General features: G+C 42.0%; 2 protein-coding genes across 4 annotated transcripts in view; one reads left to right on the top strand and one right to left on the bottom strand.

Moving 5' to 3' along the window:
• Window positions 1–221, bottom strand: part of ago4 (argonaute RISC component 4) — a 28,974-nt gene extending 28,753 nt beyond the window's left edge. Inside the window, exon 1 of one of the 2 annotated variants that reach the window (XM_034215128.1) lies at window positions 26–221. In XM_034215128.1, coding sequence (XP_034071019.1) covers window positions 26–44 — 19 coding nt within the window. In that variant the 5' untranslated portion in view covers window positions 45–221. The remainder of the gene's footprint in view (window positions 1–25) is intronic. The other variant, XM_034215129.1, reaches the window with a different exon arrangement.
• A 3,079-nt stretch (window positions 222–3,300) lies between these two features.
• On the top strand, window positions 3,301–16,213 carry LOC117545400 (claspin). Of its 2 annotated transcripts, none has more exons than XM_034215154.1 (24): window positions 3,301–3,590; window positions 4,449–4,566; window positions 5,054–5,487; window positions 5,685–5,831; window positions 6,469–6,531; window positions 6,614–6,686; window positions 6,788–6,890; window positions 7,071–7,633; window positions 7,778–7,966; window positions 8,099–8,265; window positions 8,359–8,552; window positions 9,499–9,554; window positions 9,680–9,873; window positions 9,983–10,481; window positions 11,016–11,049; window positions 11,235–11,322; window positions 11,421–11,569; window positions 11,683–11,844; window positions 12,748–12,869; window positions 12,973–13,103; window positions 13,315–13,438; window positions 13,701–13,780; window positions 13,984–14,145; window positions 15,646–16,213. In XM_034215154.1, the coding sequence occupies exons 1-24, from the start codon at window positions 3,564–3,566 to the stop codon at window positions 15,769–15,771; spliced, it is 4,005 nt and encodes a 1,334-aa protein (XP_034071045.1). In that variant the 5' UTR covers window positions 3,301–3,563; the 3' UTR covers window positions 15,772–16,213. The 2 variants fall into 2 exon arrangements, with proteins under 2 accessions (XP_034071045.1, XP_034071044.1); XM_034215153.1 differs by having other exon boundaries at window positions 11,418–11,569.
• The last annotated feature ends 2,982 nt before the right edge of the window (window positions 16,214–19,195 follow it).

Genomic DNA, 19,195 nt, shown 5'->3' with positions numbered 1-19,195 from the left:
GCTGTGTGTCTCTCGTATTTCTTACCCGGTCCGAGCGCTTCCATTTCGGAGGCCTCGTCTCCTTCCGTCTCTGTCCCGGCCTGGCGGCTCCGTACCGAGGCTGAAATTGGGGGCGGTATCGCGAAGCTTAATGTGGCTAATTTAAGAAAAGGGAATATAGATAGATGCGTGGATGACTGCTGAGTGAACTAACCGACCCAAGCCACCGCCGCTGCTGCTGCTTCTGGGGATTTGTGAGTGCGCATGCGCTAGTTAGAAGCCTTTGAGTACGCTGTGCGCATGCGTAATTTGCTGTACGGCACTAGGGGCACGACGCTGAAGTTGGCTTCCGATTCAGAGCATCCGATTCGGCAGTTAACGGGAAAGTTAAGGGACATTTAATTTACAGCGCTGAGCGAACAATCCTCCGTGTTTGAACCTCTTAAATCGCTGCATAGCCGATTTATTTGGACTGGATTATCCCAGAGAGTCTAAAGATTATTTATAACCCAGTTTGAGATTTGTGAAACCTTTATTCTATTTGTGAAAATACAAACAAGGGAGATTTCAGTGCTTTTTTTACATGTAGACCACATTAGACCAAGTCCGGATCTGAAACCCGCTATACCTAGACTCATCAAATCTGGACTGGATTATCCCAGAGAGGCTAAAGATTCATTATAACACAGTTTGAGATTTGTGAAACCTTTATTCTATTTGTGAAAATACAAGAAGGCATAAAGGCTTGCCCAGCTGGGTTCACTCTCTGATTCTGATCCTGGCCTGCTGCAGCAACCTCAGCCTTCCACCTGTGTTTGTATTTTCACAAATAGAATAAAGATTTCACAAATCTGAAACTGTGTTATAAAGAATCTTTAGAGTCTCTGGGATAATCCAGTCCAGATTTGATGAGTGTAGGTCTAGTGGTTTCAGATCAGAACCTGGTCTAATGTGGTCTACATGTAAAAAAGCACTGAAATCTCCCTTGTTTGTATTTTCACAAATAGAATAAAGATTTCACAAATCTGAAACTGTGTTATAAAGAATCTTTAGAGTCTCTGGGATAATCCAGTCCAGATTTGATGAGTGTAGGTCTAGTGGTTTCAGATCAGAACCTGGTCTAATGTGGTCTACATGTAAAAAAGCACTGAAATCTCCCTTGTTTGTATTTTCACAAATAGAATAAAGATTTCACAAATCTGAAACTGTGTTATAAAGAATCTTTAGAGTCTCTGGGATAATCCAGTCCAGATTTGATGAGTGTAGGTCTAGTGGTTTCAGATCAGAACCTGGTCTAATGTGGTCTACATGTAAAAAAGCACTGAAATCTCCCTTGTTTGTATTTTCACAAATAGAATAAAGGTTTCACAAATCTGAAACTGGGTTATAAAGAATCTTTAGACTCTCTGGGATAATCCAGTCCAGATAAATCGGCAATGCAGCGATTTAAGAGGTTCAAACACGGAGGATTGTTCGCTCAGCGCTGTAAATTAAATGTCCCTTAACTTTCCCCTTAACTGCCGAATCGGATGCTCTGAATCGGAAGCCAACTTCAGCGTCGTACTAGGGGCGGGGGTGCATCATGGATGTATAATAAGAAGGGGTGCATGTATTTAAATGTTTACTTGTATAAATTATATTCATGGATTAAAATCATTAATGCATTTTTGTGTTTCACTTATGTCAACATTGTAATTAATAAAAGTCATTGGTTAAATGTTGTTAGTAACTTCACACCATTGACTAGAATACAGTCACACAATATTAGACAGAAATTAGGGAAAAGTTATCAAATTAGGTTTAAAAAGTTAATTGGTTCTCAATTTGTTACTAAATTAAGGGAATACTGAATTTCTTGTTTAAGAGTAACTACTTAATTGCAGGGCTATACTTGAGTATTTGTTTTGTAAAGGATATTGGAATAAGCCCATACTTCAAGGTTAAAGGTTCAAGGCTTTTATTAGTCATACGTCACGTGTAGTTACGACGATGAAAATCTTAGGTCACAGGCTCCTCCAACAGTGCAACACAATAAAACAGATAAACAGAAAAAAATAGTGCAAGTAAATAGTAAATACAAAAGGTAAAATAGTGAAATAGTGCAAGTGATTGGAATGATATATTAGATAAATATATAGATACCTCGACTCAACTGGCTGTAACTTTAAAGTAATACGGATTGATTAATTGATTCATATTATCCAATTATCGCCTATAGGCTAAATACGATTCTTAATTGTGCTGTTTGCATAATGATTTATTTTTCGTTTGGTGTCTTAGCCTTTGTGATACAGTTTATGATATATATTGTGATATTTGCTTATATCTAAGTACATTTCTAATTCAGGAATGTTGCATTAATCGGTTAAAAATGTGTTACTGTTATGATGGTCGAAATTGAGTTATCTTAGCAACTGTGTACTCTTGGAGTAAAATATAACAAAACATGTAGGAAATACAAGAACTATTTTGTATGTAAAATGTTTATCCAAAAAAAGAACTAATAAGTATTTTGCATAAATTCAGTAAACAGAAATAATAATTGTCCTCCAGCCCATGGTCCTGTCTTTATTTACTTTGAAGATAACACTGACTAAGAACAATGTTCTAATATTACATTACATGTCACTTGTTAGACGCTTTTATCCAAAGTGAGTTACATACTCAATACTGTGAGCAATCCCCACAGGACCAATTTGGGGTGAAGTGTCTTGCCCAGGGACATGACATGCTGACTGCAGTGGGGTTTGAACCTGTGACCCCCCGACCCATCACCAACGCACAACCCACTGCACCACACGCCTCCATATTGACTTAAAATAGAGAACCTGTGTTACAGATTTTATTTACATTTTGAAAGTAGGCCTACAGTGTATATATTCGCTAAATCGGTATCTGAAGAAACTCACTCAATACATTGAAGTCAAAGATATCAGTGATTGTAACGAATACCAAGTTATCACAAGTTTCTCAGTTTGTGCTTTGTTTCCCCAGTAAATTAATATATGGCAAAAAACCTTAAGTAATTAACTTTTCAGCCATTGTGTCAATCTGGGTTTTGCACCTACCTAATCATTACAACTCAAATGTGTTCCTATATTCAAATATTGTAGGCCTAATACTACTGCACAACAATTTCACTCGTCATGGGATAATATTAATAAAGATTAATATTTTAAGACCTTCCCTTTTGTTAACCCCCCTCAACCCCGCCTGCCTGAGGACTCCCGGCATTAAAAGTCAGCTCTCAGCAAGCCGTGTCGTCACACTGGGCGGTAACAAATCGGGACGGACGGACCAATAGGAAAGCGAGAACGAGACGATTGACACTCGATGACGAAAAACTGCGGCCCAGCTGTCACGGCGCGCGAAATATCAAATTGTCTAATCGATGTGTAACGTTAGGGAAGAGGCGGGAGGAAGAGAAACAGCCCGGTTAAAGTCTTTATAAATGTGCTTTACAAGTCTAAAATAGCCTTTGTCACACAGACATTTGCTTCTCCGAGTGGCTGCCGGGAATCGACGAAGCGTCTGTTTCCGCTGGTTTATTTCACAAAAGAGCGAAAACTAGACGGCGGACAAAGATGAGCCTGGTCGTCTCTCAACAACAGGTGAGGAAATGTAACTTTCGATATCGATTTACCGTTAAAGTATCAGACTGACATATATGCCATCCTAGCTATGAGTTAGGATAAAAGACAGGGAAGATCACACGCATTCAAGAAAGACAGACATGTGCTAATAGTAGCTGTAGTTAGCTTTAGCCACATAGCTAACGTTGGCTGGCTAGTTTAGGTTTAGCCAGTTGGAATGGTGGTTGTCCTCTTGGCCTGGTCACAACGATCAAATGCATGCTAGTTAGGCGTTTTATATTGTTGACCACTGTTCAAATCCTACATCTAGGAATATTATATTATCTGTAGTGAAATACAATTCTGATTTGTCCCTGAAACACTTATAATGTATGGTACGCTGAAACGACTCAATGTCGCCAGCTAACGCACTGCTCATTGTTTGGTGTATTTCAAGGCGCCACTAAGGTATTATAACACCAATCCGGCTGCTTTAACTCACACAATCGAAAACAATACATACATACATATGCAAAGATAACAAATATTGTATCTGAAACTGGATATTGACCTAGTGCCCCCGATTCTAGGTTATAGGTTACTCAAGCAGATAATATAATGTATACTGACCTATTTTGCAATGGATTTAAAAGGAGCAACTATTTAAGCTTCTTAGAGAGTGCTGTTTTATTTAGTGCCAATATTATTATCTCTGTTAATTCAGAAACAGACCAAAAAGTGACATTGAGTTTTGGAATATATCAACAGCTGCAAGCTCCACTTTAATCATGCAAGTTATACATAGCAACTTTTTGATTTATTTTAACTATTGTAATAGTATACAGAGCAATAATACAGAAGGGGCACTTTATCTTTATTCTGTGTTTTTGTTCCCAGACCGAGGGTCTCCCGGCTGTGGACCCAACGGCCCCAGAGAGTGATTCAGACAGCGGGATGGGCTCTCCAGAGGAGGAGATGGTGTTGGAGGCAGCCAACAAAAGAGTGGAGCTTCCAGGTAAGGGAACACAACAAAAGATGACAATTCAGCCTGAGAGAGATGGGGCAGGAGCCACTTTGGCTGTGTAAATGAGGACATTCATGTTCATTTCCATACAATAACAAACATTTGGTACATTTACATGGACACAAAGCTTACAATAAATGCAGTACTCAAATTACTATTCAAATCGAATACAAGGATCCACTTAACTCACGCAAAGTCAAATCTATCTGTACAACATGTCTAAAGATTTGAATAATTAAATGTGTTTTTATTCTGCATTGACTGCACGTGCAGAATAAAAATGGTATTCATTTGTCTTATTTTGAAGAATGACAATTCCATAATATGCAATTTAAAAACAAATAAGCATATGCATTATTGAGATATACTAGAACATATAAAAGCACAACACACCGGACACCAATATCAGAAAAATTACAATTAATCTGTATTTTGTGCCATATATTTGATTGGTTCTAAATTGGTATTTTGTTTTCAGATTCCGAAGACGATGAAGACATCACTGTTCACAGAAAGCCTCATCGTAATGCCATAAGAGACAGTGAGAGTGAGGAAGAGGAGGCTGCTGGGGACAACGGTGTAAACATGGCCGAAGCCTTAGTCTTATCTGCTTCCAGCGGAGAGGAGATGGAGACTGAAAAGGCAGAAAAGAAGGGTGATAGGAAAGAGAAAGGGGCCCAGAAGAGCAAGAGAATCATCCGTGCTCCCATTGACAGCGAAGACAGTGAGCCCGAGCAAGAGAAAGGTGGAGAAATGGAGGAGGAACAAAAGAAGGAGGTGAGGAAGGAAACAAAATCGATGAAGGAACATAAGAAGAGAGAGAAGAGTCAGAGGCACAGGGAGAAAAAGGAAAAGGGCAGCAAGGCGAAGGAAAAACTGAAGAAGAAGGAGCGGTGCTCTGAAATAAATGAGGTTTGTGAAGCTTTTTTCTCTCTGGTGTTTTTAATTTCTTATGCAGAGACTCTAGTATTCAGATTCTTAATATAATGAGCTCTACCACAGTGTGCATTTGTCTCCATTAAAAGCATAAACCTCTACACAAAGTACCAGTAGGTTACATGATGAATTATTTTGTGTAATTTTAAAGACAACTTGCACTCATTTCCCAGAACGCACCTCTCCCTCGGGGTCTGAACGATAGTGGCTGTCTGCTGGGCGACACGGATCTGTTTGACACGGGGCTGGACGATGATGAGGAGGAAGAGTCTCTGGAGGCCATCAGAGCTGCTGTCAAGCAAAAAATGAAAAAACAAAAGGTACAAATATGACTATCGGCAATTCAAATTGTTCATCACTGTGTGTATATTTCAAAAGGTGTTGGCAGGATTGTAAGCACTTGTTCAGCTTATTGGTACGCATAATAATAGTAACAGATTTAGTTAAAAGTTAATGAATTTGAGTTAAATGTTGTTAAAGGGGTACATTAGTTGGCAGTTTAGTCTGACGCAGAGCAGTTGTGATTAAACATCACAGGTGCATTAAATTGTAAAGCTGCCGTGTGGGCGGGGCTGCTCGATTATAGCAAAAATCATAATCACGATTAATTTTGGTCAATATTGATATCACGATTATTAAAAATGATTATTCATTGACTTTGAAAACATCCATTTATTGAACTTTTGGAAAAAAATTATAATTTGAACAGTATGTTTTTAACAGTTGATTACCCTGAACTTTAAGTATAATTCAACTGAAAAACCAATACAAAAATAAATAATACATTTAAATAAATACCGATAAAGAAGATCAACAAATATTTAAGATTAAAATACGATTAATTGCACAGCCCTACGCGTGGGAGCTATTTATTTATGAATTACAATGGTTTGCATGACATTTTGCAGAGGTTGTCTACACAGGCCTTTGTGTAATCAGTGTTTGATATTTCTGCAGGATCCTCTCCTGGGTGACGAAGAGGAGGAAGATGAAGATGAAATGGAGAAACCTCAGCGTGTGGTATGCATAGGCAACATTCTTGACTTTTCTTCTTAATCCTGTTAAAAAGCGGCTTCATTCTCAACATGTGTGATGCTCTCAGGAGAGGAAAGCCGCACGTGCCAGCAGAGATGCGATGAAGCAGCTCCACAGCGAGTCCCAGAGGCTGGTCCGAGGTCAGTTCACAGGAAACACTTCTATTCACTTGTATCTATTGTGGCAATTCAGTTTTCATGATGTGTGTTTGCATCTTTGACATGTTGTTCTGTCTCTGTAGAGTCCACGCTTGGCCTCCCCTATCACATCCCTGAGCCCAAGACCATCGACCAGTTCTTCAAGAAGAGGGCCAGGCCAGAGGGTCCCGCCATGAGACTGTTAAAGTAAGGATTAATGTAACGGATAACACGCATGTAGGGCAACAGCTGGCCATACGGGAACAAAATGACTGTCCGTCGTAACGATTTCTAAGACATCTGATTTTATAATAGGAAGTGCATTTCCTTCATACACACACAATGAACATTTACTCACACTCATTTTTACATTTTTCTTCTCATCAGATCTACCAAATTTTCAGCCAGGATGTTGGAGACGCCATCAGCTCCTCCTCCTCCCCCCATCATCGCACCCAGTGAGCAGCCACCCACAGAGCAGGACTCTCCTCCGTCTCTCGATATGTCGTCCACTCAGATCCAGTCCATCCCTCATCCTGCCGCCACCTCGTCCCTGCTGCAGGAGAGCCTCAGCCCAGCCAGAGAGGCAGCAGCGAGCCTCGACCAGGGCTCTGGACCCATGCTGTACCTCTCTGAGAGTCTGCAGGAGTCAGAGGGAACATATGCACAGAGATGTGCCTCTGATTCTGGGGAAGCTTGTCCTGCAGAGCAAAGCCAGAATGCGGTGATGTCCGACGCCCCTCAGAGAGAGTCTGGGGCTGTGTTGGAGCCTTTAAACGCTCAGTGTGCTGATTCTGCTGTTAAAGAGCCTTCAGTACAGCAACCCACCAAACCCAAGAAGGACAAATTTGCCTTACTGAAGAAGTTCGGACTGAACCCTCCACCCGTCGCTAAGCTGTGTGCAGATGAAGGAGCCTTTGTTCAGCTCGAGCCTCCACAGCTCAACTCTGGTGAGTGGTGATTTATTTTTAGGATCGACATAAAGTAAGAAAAGAGAAAGTGCGAGAATGAGTGCATTTGATCTATATATTGTATTTAAGGGGAGAGAAAGTTGTTGACAAATGACCTTGGTTTCACCTCTCTCCTTCAACTAGGGGTTGAGGCACTGAAGGAGCGTTACTTTCGTCACTCCAAAAAGCACGTACGGCCTCAAGGAGAACGAACGATGCAGCTCACCATCGTCCGCAAAGACAGCGCCCCCTCTGGACAGGAGGAGCTGCACACTGAGTCGCTCACTGTCACTGTTAAAGAGGGAGCAGAGGAGCCTCCGACCACCAAACCAGGTATGGATCCACATGTGAAGTCCATTTAGAGGCCGTGGACCAGATCGTTTATGTACGTTTCAGCATCAATACCAAAGAACGGAGAAATAAAACTTGGAGGTGTAACAATATTCCTCTGTTCCTTTTCTTTAGGCGAGAAGCTGCTGACTCTGAAGCAGCGCCTGCAGCTCGCCATGGCCCAGAGGAGACAGGAGGACAGGGAACGCAAGGCTGAGCTGAATCGCCTCGACAATGAGGACTGTGGAGAGGATGAAGAGGAGGAGGAGGAAGACATGACGGATGAGTCTGAGGCAGAAGAGGTAAGAGAAGTGTGTTTGTTGTTGCTTTTGAAATGACCAACATGCTTTATATATTTTTGTACTCACGGAAAACCTGATCTTCTCCTTTAACAGAATGTAGATGATTTACTGGGGGGGGATGATGGTGAGGAAGAAGAGAAGGAACATGAAGACGAGGAAGGCAGTGTGACCCGGAGTATTAGAAGTCTGTCTCCTATGGTTCTGAATGGACCATCGCCGGTTCCTGACATGATGAACAGGGACTGCACACTCCTGCTGTTCCCCGGGAACTCCTGCTCTCGCACAGGGTCAGTGCGTGTAGGGAGTGTCTAGTTGTGTGTCTTGGTATGTTTTTACCATTGTAACTAGGGATGCTCTGATCGAGATCGGCCGATACTCACTCTCTACCGATCGATCGGTGCTCTCTAAACATGCCGATCGCGAGATTCGATCGCATGACGTAAAATACATGACACTTTTCTCTGTGTGCGGCAATACAAGCTCGCCAAAATGGCTTCACCGGCCTGGCAGTATTTGAAGGTGTCTGAAAAAGACAGTAAAATAGCGGTATGCAACGTGTGTGAAGCAGAAATCCTGCAGCTCCGCCCGCTGTGACGGACCGGTGAGCGGAACGAAACACACAAGAGTTAGACCTAACACACTTAGCTATTTGATCTACCTCTGGAACAAGCTAAACTAGTTGTAAATATATTTATTCTTCACTGTCGGGTCACTCATTACTGGATCAGTGAGCTGCATGAGGCTGTCAGGAGAGGAAAGGAGAGCGCTTCCGCTCATTTCTCCCGTGTTATTCTCCAAAGTGAATGTAAACTTGAATAATGTACTTCATTTGAATGTAATAATTAAGTTGATTGTTGTTTGTGGAAGCTCCAGTGAATGAGCCCCATTAACTGAGTTTTAAACATCACTTTAAATGGAAGATTTAAAGTGATGTTTAAATCTTCCATTTAGGCCCCGCCCGCTCGATCGGATCGGCGATCGGTATCGGCCGATACTGATTCCGGCGATCGGCCCCAAAATTGGCGATCGGAGCATCCCTAATTGTAACTTAAATGAATCGGCGAATTGTAAGCACGTTTCTGTTACTTAACCATAACCTGGTTGTCCTATTAATGAAAACAAAACTTGTCAAATAGCTATGCATTCGCACAACCATTTTTTTTCCTTGTCGTTGTTGTTCATTTAAAATTTGTTTGCGCAGTATATTGACATATGATCTGCTTTACTTTTTAGCGATGGTTTAAGAAGGTCTGGTCCTTTTGGGCAGAACAGCTGCAGCAATAAGATGGGTGAGTAAAAAGAAAGACCTTTGTTTTATTTTACATTATTTCACTTTAAGAGCTTTTATTTGGTGAATCCTTTTGTGCAAAATGTGTGTATTATCTTCTCACTCTCTGGTCCTTCCTGTCTTCAGAGGACGAAGACTCTCTGTCCCTGGTGAAGGACAACAGCAACAACAGCAGCTTTGAGCTGGCTGGCTCCATGATCACCTCGTACCAGCCTATCAGCTATCAGCGCTCTGCAGGGAAAAGCATCTCCAACTCCTCCATTTTCCGCTCCCCCTCTCGATGCTCCTTCAGGCCCAGCTTCCTCGGCTCTGCCTCTAGGGTAAGATATCATATTTTTCATTATGTTTAAGACACCAACAAATCTAAATAACATCATCAGTGGTTTGAAATCTCCCAAACATATGTCCACCTTTTTTTTCCTCCACCAGAGTTCAGGCAAACTCTCTGAGCCCTCCCTCTCCCTCCCGGTTGAGGACTCCCAGGACTCGTATGCCCCTCCGTCCCCAGGAGCCGACTCGGGGCCCCACGGCAGAGCGGCTTCGGGCCCCGGAGGAGACTCCCAGGGTCGCTTCTCCCTGGAGGAGGACCCCCACTCGCAGTTACTGGATGCAGACGGCTTCCTGAACGTGGGGCCGCGGCCCGGTGCCCCCCGCTCCCACAAGAGACAGTTGATCCTGGACAGCCTGGATGAAAACGCCATGGACGCTAACATGGGGGAGCTGATGGGCATGTGCTCTGGAGTTTTCGGCTCCGGCAGGGCTGAGGGCCTCGGAGCCACGCAGGAGGGAGAGCTGCTCGGGATGTGCTCCGGAGCGTTCCCACCAACACAGGCAGGAGAGGACAGAAGGGCACGTGACCACGATGAAGAGTCTGATAACACCATGGATCAGCTGCTGGGGCTCTGCTCAGGGAAATTCCCCAGTCAAGGTAAAGGTTTGCTGACTTTTTTTAATATGGTGTATTTTATGTTCAATCACCGACAGTGTGCAAAAAAGGTTTGACAGACAGGCTCACACTAGACAAGACATTCAGGTCTTAATCATTTAACTAACATTCAAATGTATTTATTGTGAAGGGGAAATACATGGTTAGCTTGAGGCAGATAAACTGCCGTTGAGATGACTGTCCTGTTCAAATTCATACTTTTTTGTGTTTTTGGTTTGAATTTCTTTTGTTATGATTAAACTTTATCAACATATTTTCTAAAACGATGATATTCTGTCTTTTCTAATGTACGCTGTTTCACATGTATACAAAGACACCCAAAGCAATATTTTTACCAGACGCCTGAACGTAAATCACATCAGACATTACAAAAAATGTATGTACTTTCCTTTATGTACATTTCCTGTTGCCTTGGGTCTTTAACATTTTTAATTTCAATGTTTAAGAAATGTTTTGAATTATTGTTTTTCCAGCTACGCAACATTTACATTTGTTTCCCTTTGCTGCCAATTTCAGGTTCTGCTCGCATGGCTTCGCCAGCACAAGACAGGTACAGTACCAAAAGAAAGACCTGGAATAATCCAAATCATCATACATATTATTCCATCTATTCCCTCTTTTTCTACTACTCATTATTTCAAACCCTTTAACAGCGTACATCGAAGGTAACATTAATTGGAATATCTATATTCAGTGTAAGATTCTCATGCTCATTTCTTATTTCTTAATCTAAAGTAAAAAGAAGCCAGATGAAGAAGAGGAGGATGAGGATGAGGACTGCGAGTTCCGGCTTCTGTCAGATGTGGAAAGTCACAGCGAACAGGTGAGAACACGTGCCTCCATTTTGATTTAGTCAAATTCAACATACTGGATTTACGTCTATTGGATGCAAATGACAAGTGAATTGTGCGTTCATAGGAGGATGATGATGATGATGATGATGATGGTGGTTTGGCGGAAAAAGATGGAGAGGAGGCCGATGAAGACGCTGGTGAGGATGATGATGCTGTAGAAGAGGAGGAGATGCAAGCTGTCTTCGCACCACACAGAGTCAAGAAAAAGAAGAAAATGTAAGTGAAGAATCAAATGGAACTGTTTAGGTAGCACCATGGACATACACGCGTCGTATACTATGATCACGCTGTAGCCCTCGTGTTGATAGTCTCTCACATGCTGTTCTCAGGCATATGGCCGACTACCTGGAGGCAGAGGCCGAGCTGTCCGGCAGCGACATGGACAGTGACGATGAGGACGGCGACGGAGGAAGCGAATACGAGGAAGAGGAGCTTCTCGAGGATCTTCCCTCTGATGAAGAGCTGCAGGACCAGGTCAACAAGATCCACATGTGAGTAATGTCCCAAGATAAGGCTGCCTTAAGGAGTTTCCTCCAATTGCTGCTCCGCTCATAATAGAGTGGTGCTGGGATACGGGAGTTTGCATCACAAGGGCTCCCTTGACAAAATTGAATGGGATTTTTCCATTGGATTTGAGTATAGCAGAAATAAGCTCTGAATCAAACGCATGCTTATGATGCATGTTTTGTTCAGCAGTATACTCTCAATATATTAAGCACAACTTGAATGACTTTTGATGTGTAAATGCAATCACCAGAAGTACATAGCTAACGTTATAAAGGAACGACACTAGTTCACCGACACATGGCAGCGCATTACCACCGCTAAGCTAAAGGCTGCTAATGTTTAGTCAATTGTTAGCAACCACTTCAGACACTCACTGTTGGTATTAACTGCAGAGTAAGCAGTGAGCTTGTGTTAACCACAGACATTATTTAAAGCATCTCACTGAAAACATATTCACAAAACCTCAGACTTTGAAAGGAAGGAACCTGGAATGGCTAAAAGCTGACTTATATTTGGGTTGGAAGCCTTATGACTGCGCCGCTCTTTAGGATGAACTCTTAGAAGTAGGTGTGTAACTGTGCTCAAACTTTACTGTTTTGATCAATCTTACGTATTTAGGTCACGGTTCCGTAAAACATTTTTTATCTTTTATTTAGAAAATTCTTAACATTTAACAAAAGTTTATAACACTCTTCATTATTTAGTTATTGACTGGGTCACAGGGAATATCAAGCTGAGGGAGTTGCATAACGAACCAATGATTCTGAACCAAACAACTTGTGAGATATACATGTCCCTTTCACCCCCATAAACAATGCAATGAGGACGTCTTCTTAAGTTTAGGCGTTTAAACGTGAAATCTCACCCATCTGGGATTGTTCCTACAGGAAGCAGATCATGGATGATGACAAGCGCCAGCTGAGGATCTACCAGGAGCGTTACCTCGCTGACGGCGACCTTCACTCCGACGCCCCCGGACGAGCTCGCCAGTTCCGCTGGAAAAACATGGGTGAGTTTATAGATTGAGGGAATCAATACCATATATTGTATACTATGTACACTGGTATTTAGAAATGAGTTGTTAAACCCAACTTTTTGAATTCTCTTTCCAGACGATGGTTTCAACATGGACAGGACGGGAGCAGAGGGGGAGGAAGGGGAGGATGATGAGGATGAGGTGGACCCAGCTGAGCTCCAAAGGAGGAAGGACAGGCTGGAGAAAGAACAGTGGCTCAGAGAACAGGTACGTTGCTGTTTTTGCAAGTAATAAGAGTTATACCTAGATAATATTCAGGAGACATCATTACAAATAAATGTGCAGTATTTACGGTAATAATAATACTACAGTCTTCAAAGAAACATTTGGTTGATTCTTCCCTCTCTTCTGCATGGGGGGGGGGGGGGGGGGGCTGTTGTTATGTTGTCTTAATTCCTTTCTCTGTCTCTTCTCACAGTCTGAGCAGAAAGCCAAGAAAGGGGAGGATTTGGATGCAGACGATGAGAAGGTTGGAGAACAAGAAGACAGTCAGTTTATGAAGCTGGCCAAGAAAGTGACTGCCAAGACTCTGCAGAGGAAAGGTCAGTTTGAGACGAGGCCTCGCAAACAGAATCCCTTGGATTTAAAAACACCCAGGCATGCTTCTGTTCTGTAACAATCACACTGATAGATGGTCTCTAAATTCATTTTGATAAGCTTATAGGTCTCCAGATAAAGTGTAATCTTACTTTCAGTTCTCAAAGAATAATAATGATTATAATAAAACGTTTCATACATTATGATACAGTTGTTAGATTGGAGTATAGAGTATTTCACTTTCTAACTTTTAAACTTTCAAACCAGAGCCCAGTGCGGCATCACAACCAACGAAGAAGACGACATCAGCTCTGAACCCCTTCCAGAGGCTCTCGCAGCCCTCACAGGTACCTCACCGTCAAGTAAAGAAATGTGGATTTTCTCACTTTTCAATCCTTCATTATAATTTTGTTGCACCATTTAGATTTGATATCAAAATATTGCCCAACCATTGTGATCTCAGAGATTAGCATTGGACATATTACCAACAAGGTTTGTTATATTTAGCTTTTAAAAGTTCAATCTAAGATGTTCTTTACATGTCTTCCAGGTAAAGAGAGGGTCCCTGCTGAGTCAGCCCCAGTCCGTCCTCCAGAAGCTGGCATGCATCTCAGACGGGAATCCTCTGGCTCCCAGAAACAGCAGAGGATTCCTGTTCCAAACTGTGTCTCCTGAGAAGGACAAGTCCACCTCCAACGCTGCCAACAAACAGGTGAGCTGTGCACCATGGTGTCCCTTTGCTCAAACGAGTAAACCATTCATTCCTCGAAAACTCATAAAATATTTCTTAATTTAAAAACTCCTTGATATGCTCAGGGCTTGATTGGGAGGATTTATTTTACCATTACATCAGATGATGAAAATTGAATGATTATTATCTTTATATACTTAACTCCAGGATAAAAAAATAAACCTATAACGGCAACAGTTTAGAAATCCATCAAATCCAATGACTGTGTTTTGGATCTGCTCCGAAATGTTATGCATTCTTCATTCACCGCTGCTATGACCTTTCACAAAGTTCATTAAAAAATATATATATATTGTTTAAAAAGTGTTTTTGTAGTCCTGCTCACAATCAACAAACCGCATTTTTTTTAAAAACTAAAAAAAAACCTCATTAATGTTATAGCAAAAAGGTAGTGATTGCATTTAGTTTACACATCTGTGAGAAGCTGATGGTAATAAGTTGTGCTTATTAGATAATATTCAATAAGTGGTAGCCTTTAAGAATGTGAATGCATCACACAGAGGAGCATTTGAGTCATTCAGAGATCTGACCTCCTCTGCACTATTGATTATTCATTCTGCTACCTTACTTCAAAAAATGGAATTATGTAATTCCGGGTGCACACATTGCAATAAAGCCCCTAATGGCTCATTAATTCGTTATGAAACCATGTAGTTAAATGGTAACCAGCATCTACCGTGACCCTTCACACTTTTATCCCAGTGCCCGGTTTCACAAAGCTAGTAGAAAGCACTGCCTTCACACAGGTTGCACAAGGTGGAAGGGTCAAAAGTACCAAAATCATTTGTTAGTCCTGTGGATCTGGCGTGCCCGCGCATTGATAATGATGAGTGTTTGTTTTGATTATATCAATGTTTCAAAAGGAGTGAAAAAGGGAGAAATGATCTCATGTTAAAAACATCACAGCTTGCGTGTTCAAAATCTAAGAGGACCTTTTGCAACAAGTGGCCAAGAGGCTGCATAGATGTAGAAAAAGTCACGTCTGATCTTAAAATAAATAGGCTCATGGTGCTTCTTTCTTTACTGCATGATACTAGAGTAGCCATATTGGTGCCTAATCCTTGACCTAAAAAAATGGTCTGTCATGTTTGTCCAGCCCTTTTGAAAAACACGGGGTTTTATCTCTGCTCTGGCCTTCACCAGTTACATTTACATCATGTTTGTCTGTGTTTTTGACCAGAACTCACTGTTCTAAAAGAAGCACCAAAACAAATCACTTTGCAAAGATCGCTCGGTGTGATTATCATGTCTACTTACTCTGATGTCTTCTATATTTATGACACTAGGGGGAGCCAGAGCCCACTTCTCAGAATGAATGTCTTTATTTACCAAGCATGTTTTAGCACAAGATTCACCATTGCATTTTTGTTTGTTGGCAGCAGTTGATTAGTTATATCACCACAAAAACATTGCTTTATGTATTCTTAGTCAATGTTTATATTTATTGTGTTTGATCATCAGGTGACGAAGAAGAGGGGGCCGGTGGAAGCGGTGACCCCCACAGCCAAGAGGCCCTGCAGAGAGAACAGACCTGCAGCACAGACCAAAGCCCCCCAGAGGAGCATCTTCAGCTTCCTGGACCACTGAGGGAGCAACACTAACTAAAGACCAGAACTGACCAGCCACATCCAGTATTTCACAAGCCATTAAGATTTTAAAAAATGAACAATGGTTAAATTATGGTTGCGTGCAAAGCTGGTGGACATCCTCTTAATGAAACACAAATACAGATGATTGTGTTTCACATGTTTACATTGCTTTAAAACGGCAAACTAAAGCACACCACTGAGGCATCTCTTGATGTTTTACTTCTTACACACACACACTTGCTGTCAGGTTTGTGTGTGTGAATTTTAAATCCATTATCAGAAGCGTCCATCGGTCACACCTTTCTTGACTTGGTCTTTCTGATGGAGGTCCGATATGAATTGTTTTATCATGTAAATAGGATTGATTTTTTTTTTTAGAGAGCTTTTGTATGATGGTTTAAATGTATTTGTTTTACATTGTAAATAAAATTGTATTTTAAGATATTGTCCTTTGTCTCTTAGAACAGATGCAAGCTATCAGAGCTTCTGCAGGTGCTCGTGTGTGTGTGTGTGACCAACAGATGGACTCATTTCTGATCTATTTACAAATCGGAAGATACAGTGGGGCAAAAAAGTATTTAGTCAGCCACCAATTGTGCAAGTTCTCCCACTTAAAAAGATGAGGCCTGTAATTTTCATCCTAGGTACACTTCAACTATGAGAGGCAGAATGGGGGGAAAGAATCCAGGAAATCACATTGTAGGATTTTTAATGAATTAATTGGTAAATTCCTCTGTAAAATAAGTATTTGGTCACCTACAAACAAACAAGATTTCTGGCTCTCACAGACCTGTAACTTCTTCTTTAAGAGCCTCCTCTGTCCTCCACTTGTTAACTGTATTAATGGCACCTGTTTGAACTCGTTATCAGTATAAAAGACACCTGTCCACAACCTCAAACAGTCACACTGTCAAAGGACACCAGAAACAAAATTGTAGACCTGCACCAGGCTGGGAAGACTGAGTCTGCAATAGGTAAGCAGCTTGGTGTGAAGAAATCAACTGTGGGAGCAATTATTAGAAAATGGAAGACATACAAGACCACTGATAATCTTCCTCGATCTGGGGCTCCACGCGAGATCTCACCCCGTGGGGTCAAAATGATCACAAGAACGGTGAGCAAAAATCCCAGAACCACACAGGGGGACCGAGTCAATGACCTGCAGAGAGCTGGGACCAAAGTAACAAAGGCTACCATCAGTAACGCACTACGCCGCCAGGGACTCAAATCCTGCAGTGCCAGACGTGTCCCCCTGCTTAAGCCAGTACATGTCCAGGCCCATCTGAAGTTTACTAGAGAGCATTTAGAGGATCCAGAAGAGGATTGGGAGAATGTCATATGCAGGGGCGGCGGGTACTGTAGGCTAGGGAAGGCTAAGCCTTCCCAAATATTTGTGTCACTGCATCCTGGTAAAATAAAAATATAATGTATAATGTTTGTGTCTTTGACATTAGCACTGCTATGCAGCCACCAGTAAACTGTACTACGAAGCCAGTTCAACAGACCCTGGATATGTTTGAGTTATCTTAACTAACCCTAACAAACGAGTTCTCGCTAAGCGGTCCTACGACGCTGGTTATCAACTCGGTAAATCAAACCAGGGTTTCTCTCTCCAGCTGGTCCGGCTGGTCGAACCTCCTCTCCGGCACCGGAAAAAATATGTATCTATATGGCGCTGAGTTGATCTCTTTCCTATAGACGCCGGGGGCGGGCAGCGTCGGGTAAAAAAAAAGTTATTTAGCCTTCCCAAACCAGAGCCTCAAGCGCCGCCTATGGTCAGATGAAACCAAAATAGAACTTTTTGGTAAAAACTCAACTAGACGTGTTTGGAGGAGAAAGAATGCTGAGTTGCATCCAAAGAACACCATACCTACTGTGAAACATGGGGGTGGAAACATCATGCTTTGGGGCTGTTTTTCTGCAAAGGGACCAGGACGACTAATCCGTGTAAAGGAAAGAATGAATGGGGCCATGTATCGTGAGATTTTGAGTGACAACCTCCTTCCATCGGCAAGGGCATTGAAGATGAAACGTGGCTGGGTCTTTCAGCATGACAATGATCCCAAACACACCGCCCGGGCAACGAAGGAGTGGCTTCGTAAGAAGCATTTCAAGGTCCTGGAGTGGCCTAGCCAGTCTCCAGATCTCAACCCCATAGAAAATCATACAGAAAAAGTTTGAGAACCACTGCTGTAGACTCTAACAGTGTCTTGGAGGCTCAGTTTTCTCTGTAGCTGCCCATACAAAGTACACACTGATGCATTCAGTAGAACTGCAATTGGGACATACTGTACATCTTCATTATTGTGCTTTAAAGCTTTTACCCTGGCTTGTATCCTGCAAAATGTGAACATATGCAACAGGACATCCTGGTATTACTTGCATACATGTATGTATTGGCACGTACTAAATATTTTGAGTAGTTTGGGTATTGAAACATACTAATAAGGCAAGGCAAGGCCTAGTCTTGTTTTCATTCTCTCCTGTATTGACGTCAAATGTTTTACTGACTACTGTTTTGCGCCACTTCATTTGCTTTTTATTTGACTATTGGTACTTTTCAGTAAAAATCCAATCTATTTGTCAAGGAAATTAGTAAAGCATGGATAATTTAATAACCCAAGTGAGACCTTTTCTATCAGTGTTACCTCTCTGTGCCTTTTGCAGATTTCGCATTTCAAAGTAGAATCTGTTTCCCATTTCGCTCTTTCACACAACCATACCTCTAACACTATAGATCAGGCCTCAGATAAGAGGGTGTATCTTCATTCCCTGCTCTGACTTATGGTCACCACTTGACTTAAGATGAGACGAGTATCTTTTACAATACTCTCAGGAGGACTGCACACCAAAGGAAAGCAATACAAAAGACAAATGGAGATCATAACATAGTCCAACCAGCTTTACTTCCTGGTTGTTTTTTGGAGAGCATTGAGAGTTCCGCTTCACCTGTCCTTCGCTGTAAATCTTCAAAACTCCTTTCATTTCACTTTTTCTTCGAGCTTTAAAGCGTAATCGCAGTTTAGAGACTAATGATTTGCTAAGTGGCTAATAATAGGCCGGCATTAAAGGCTAGGGTCTTCTTTCTAACGAGCGCTTTCATGTCTCTCCATCTCATTAGTAGCCACGGTGATTAGGAGAAGGTCCCGGGGTTAGGAGCGGGCGCAGGAGGCCCCATTACACATCATTAGGGGCCAACGCCAGGAGGGTCTGGAATGAACCCCATGGTGGGCCCCTCCCATAGCGAGCTGCCGTACCTGCAGGCCGTCCAGCTTAATCCTGGTGTTGTTAAAGCAGCGATTACATTTCTACCTTTGTCAAAGCCTCAGTTTTCTCTGTTTATCTAAGACTCTGGATTTCTGTGAGATTTTAAGAGCCAAGAGGCTTCGGGCAAAGGGAATAACGTGATAGATTTTCACTGT

The sequence above is a fragment of the Gymnodraco acuticeps genome, unplaced genomic scaffold, assembly GCF_902827175.1.
Source record: "Gymnodraco acuticeps unplaced genomic scaffold, fGymAcu1.1, whole genome shotgun sequence".
Lineage (NCBI taxonomy): Eukaryota > Metazoa > Chordata > Actinopteri > Perciformes > Bathydraconidae > Gymnodraco > Gymnodraco acuticeps.
This window is presented reverse-complemented; position numbering and strand designations above follow the sequence as displayed.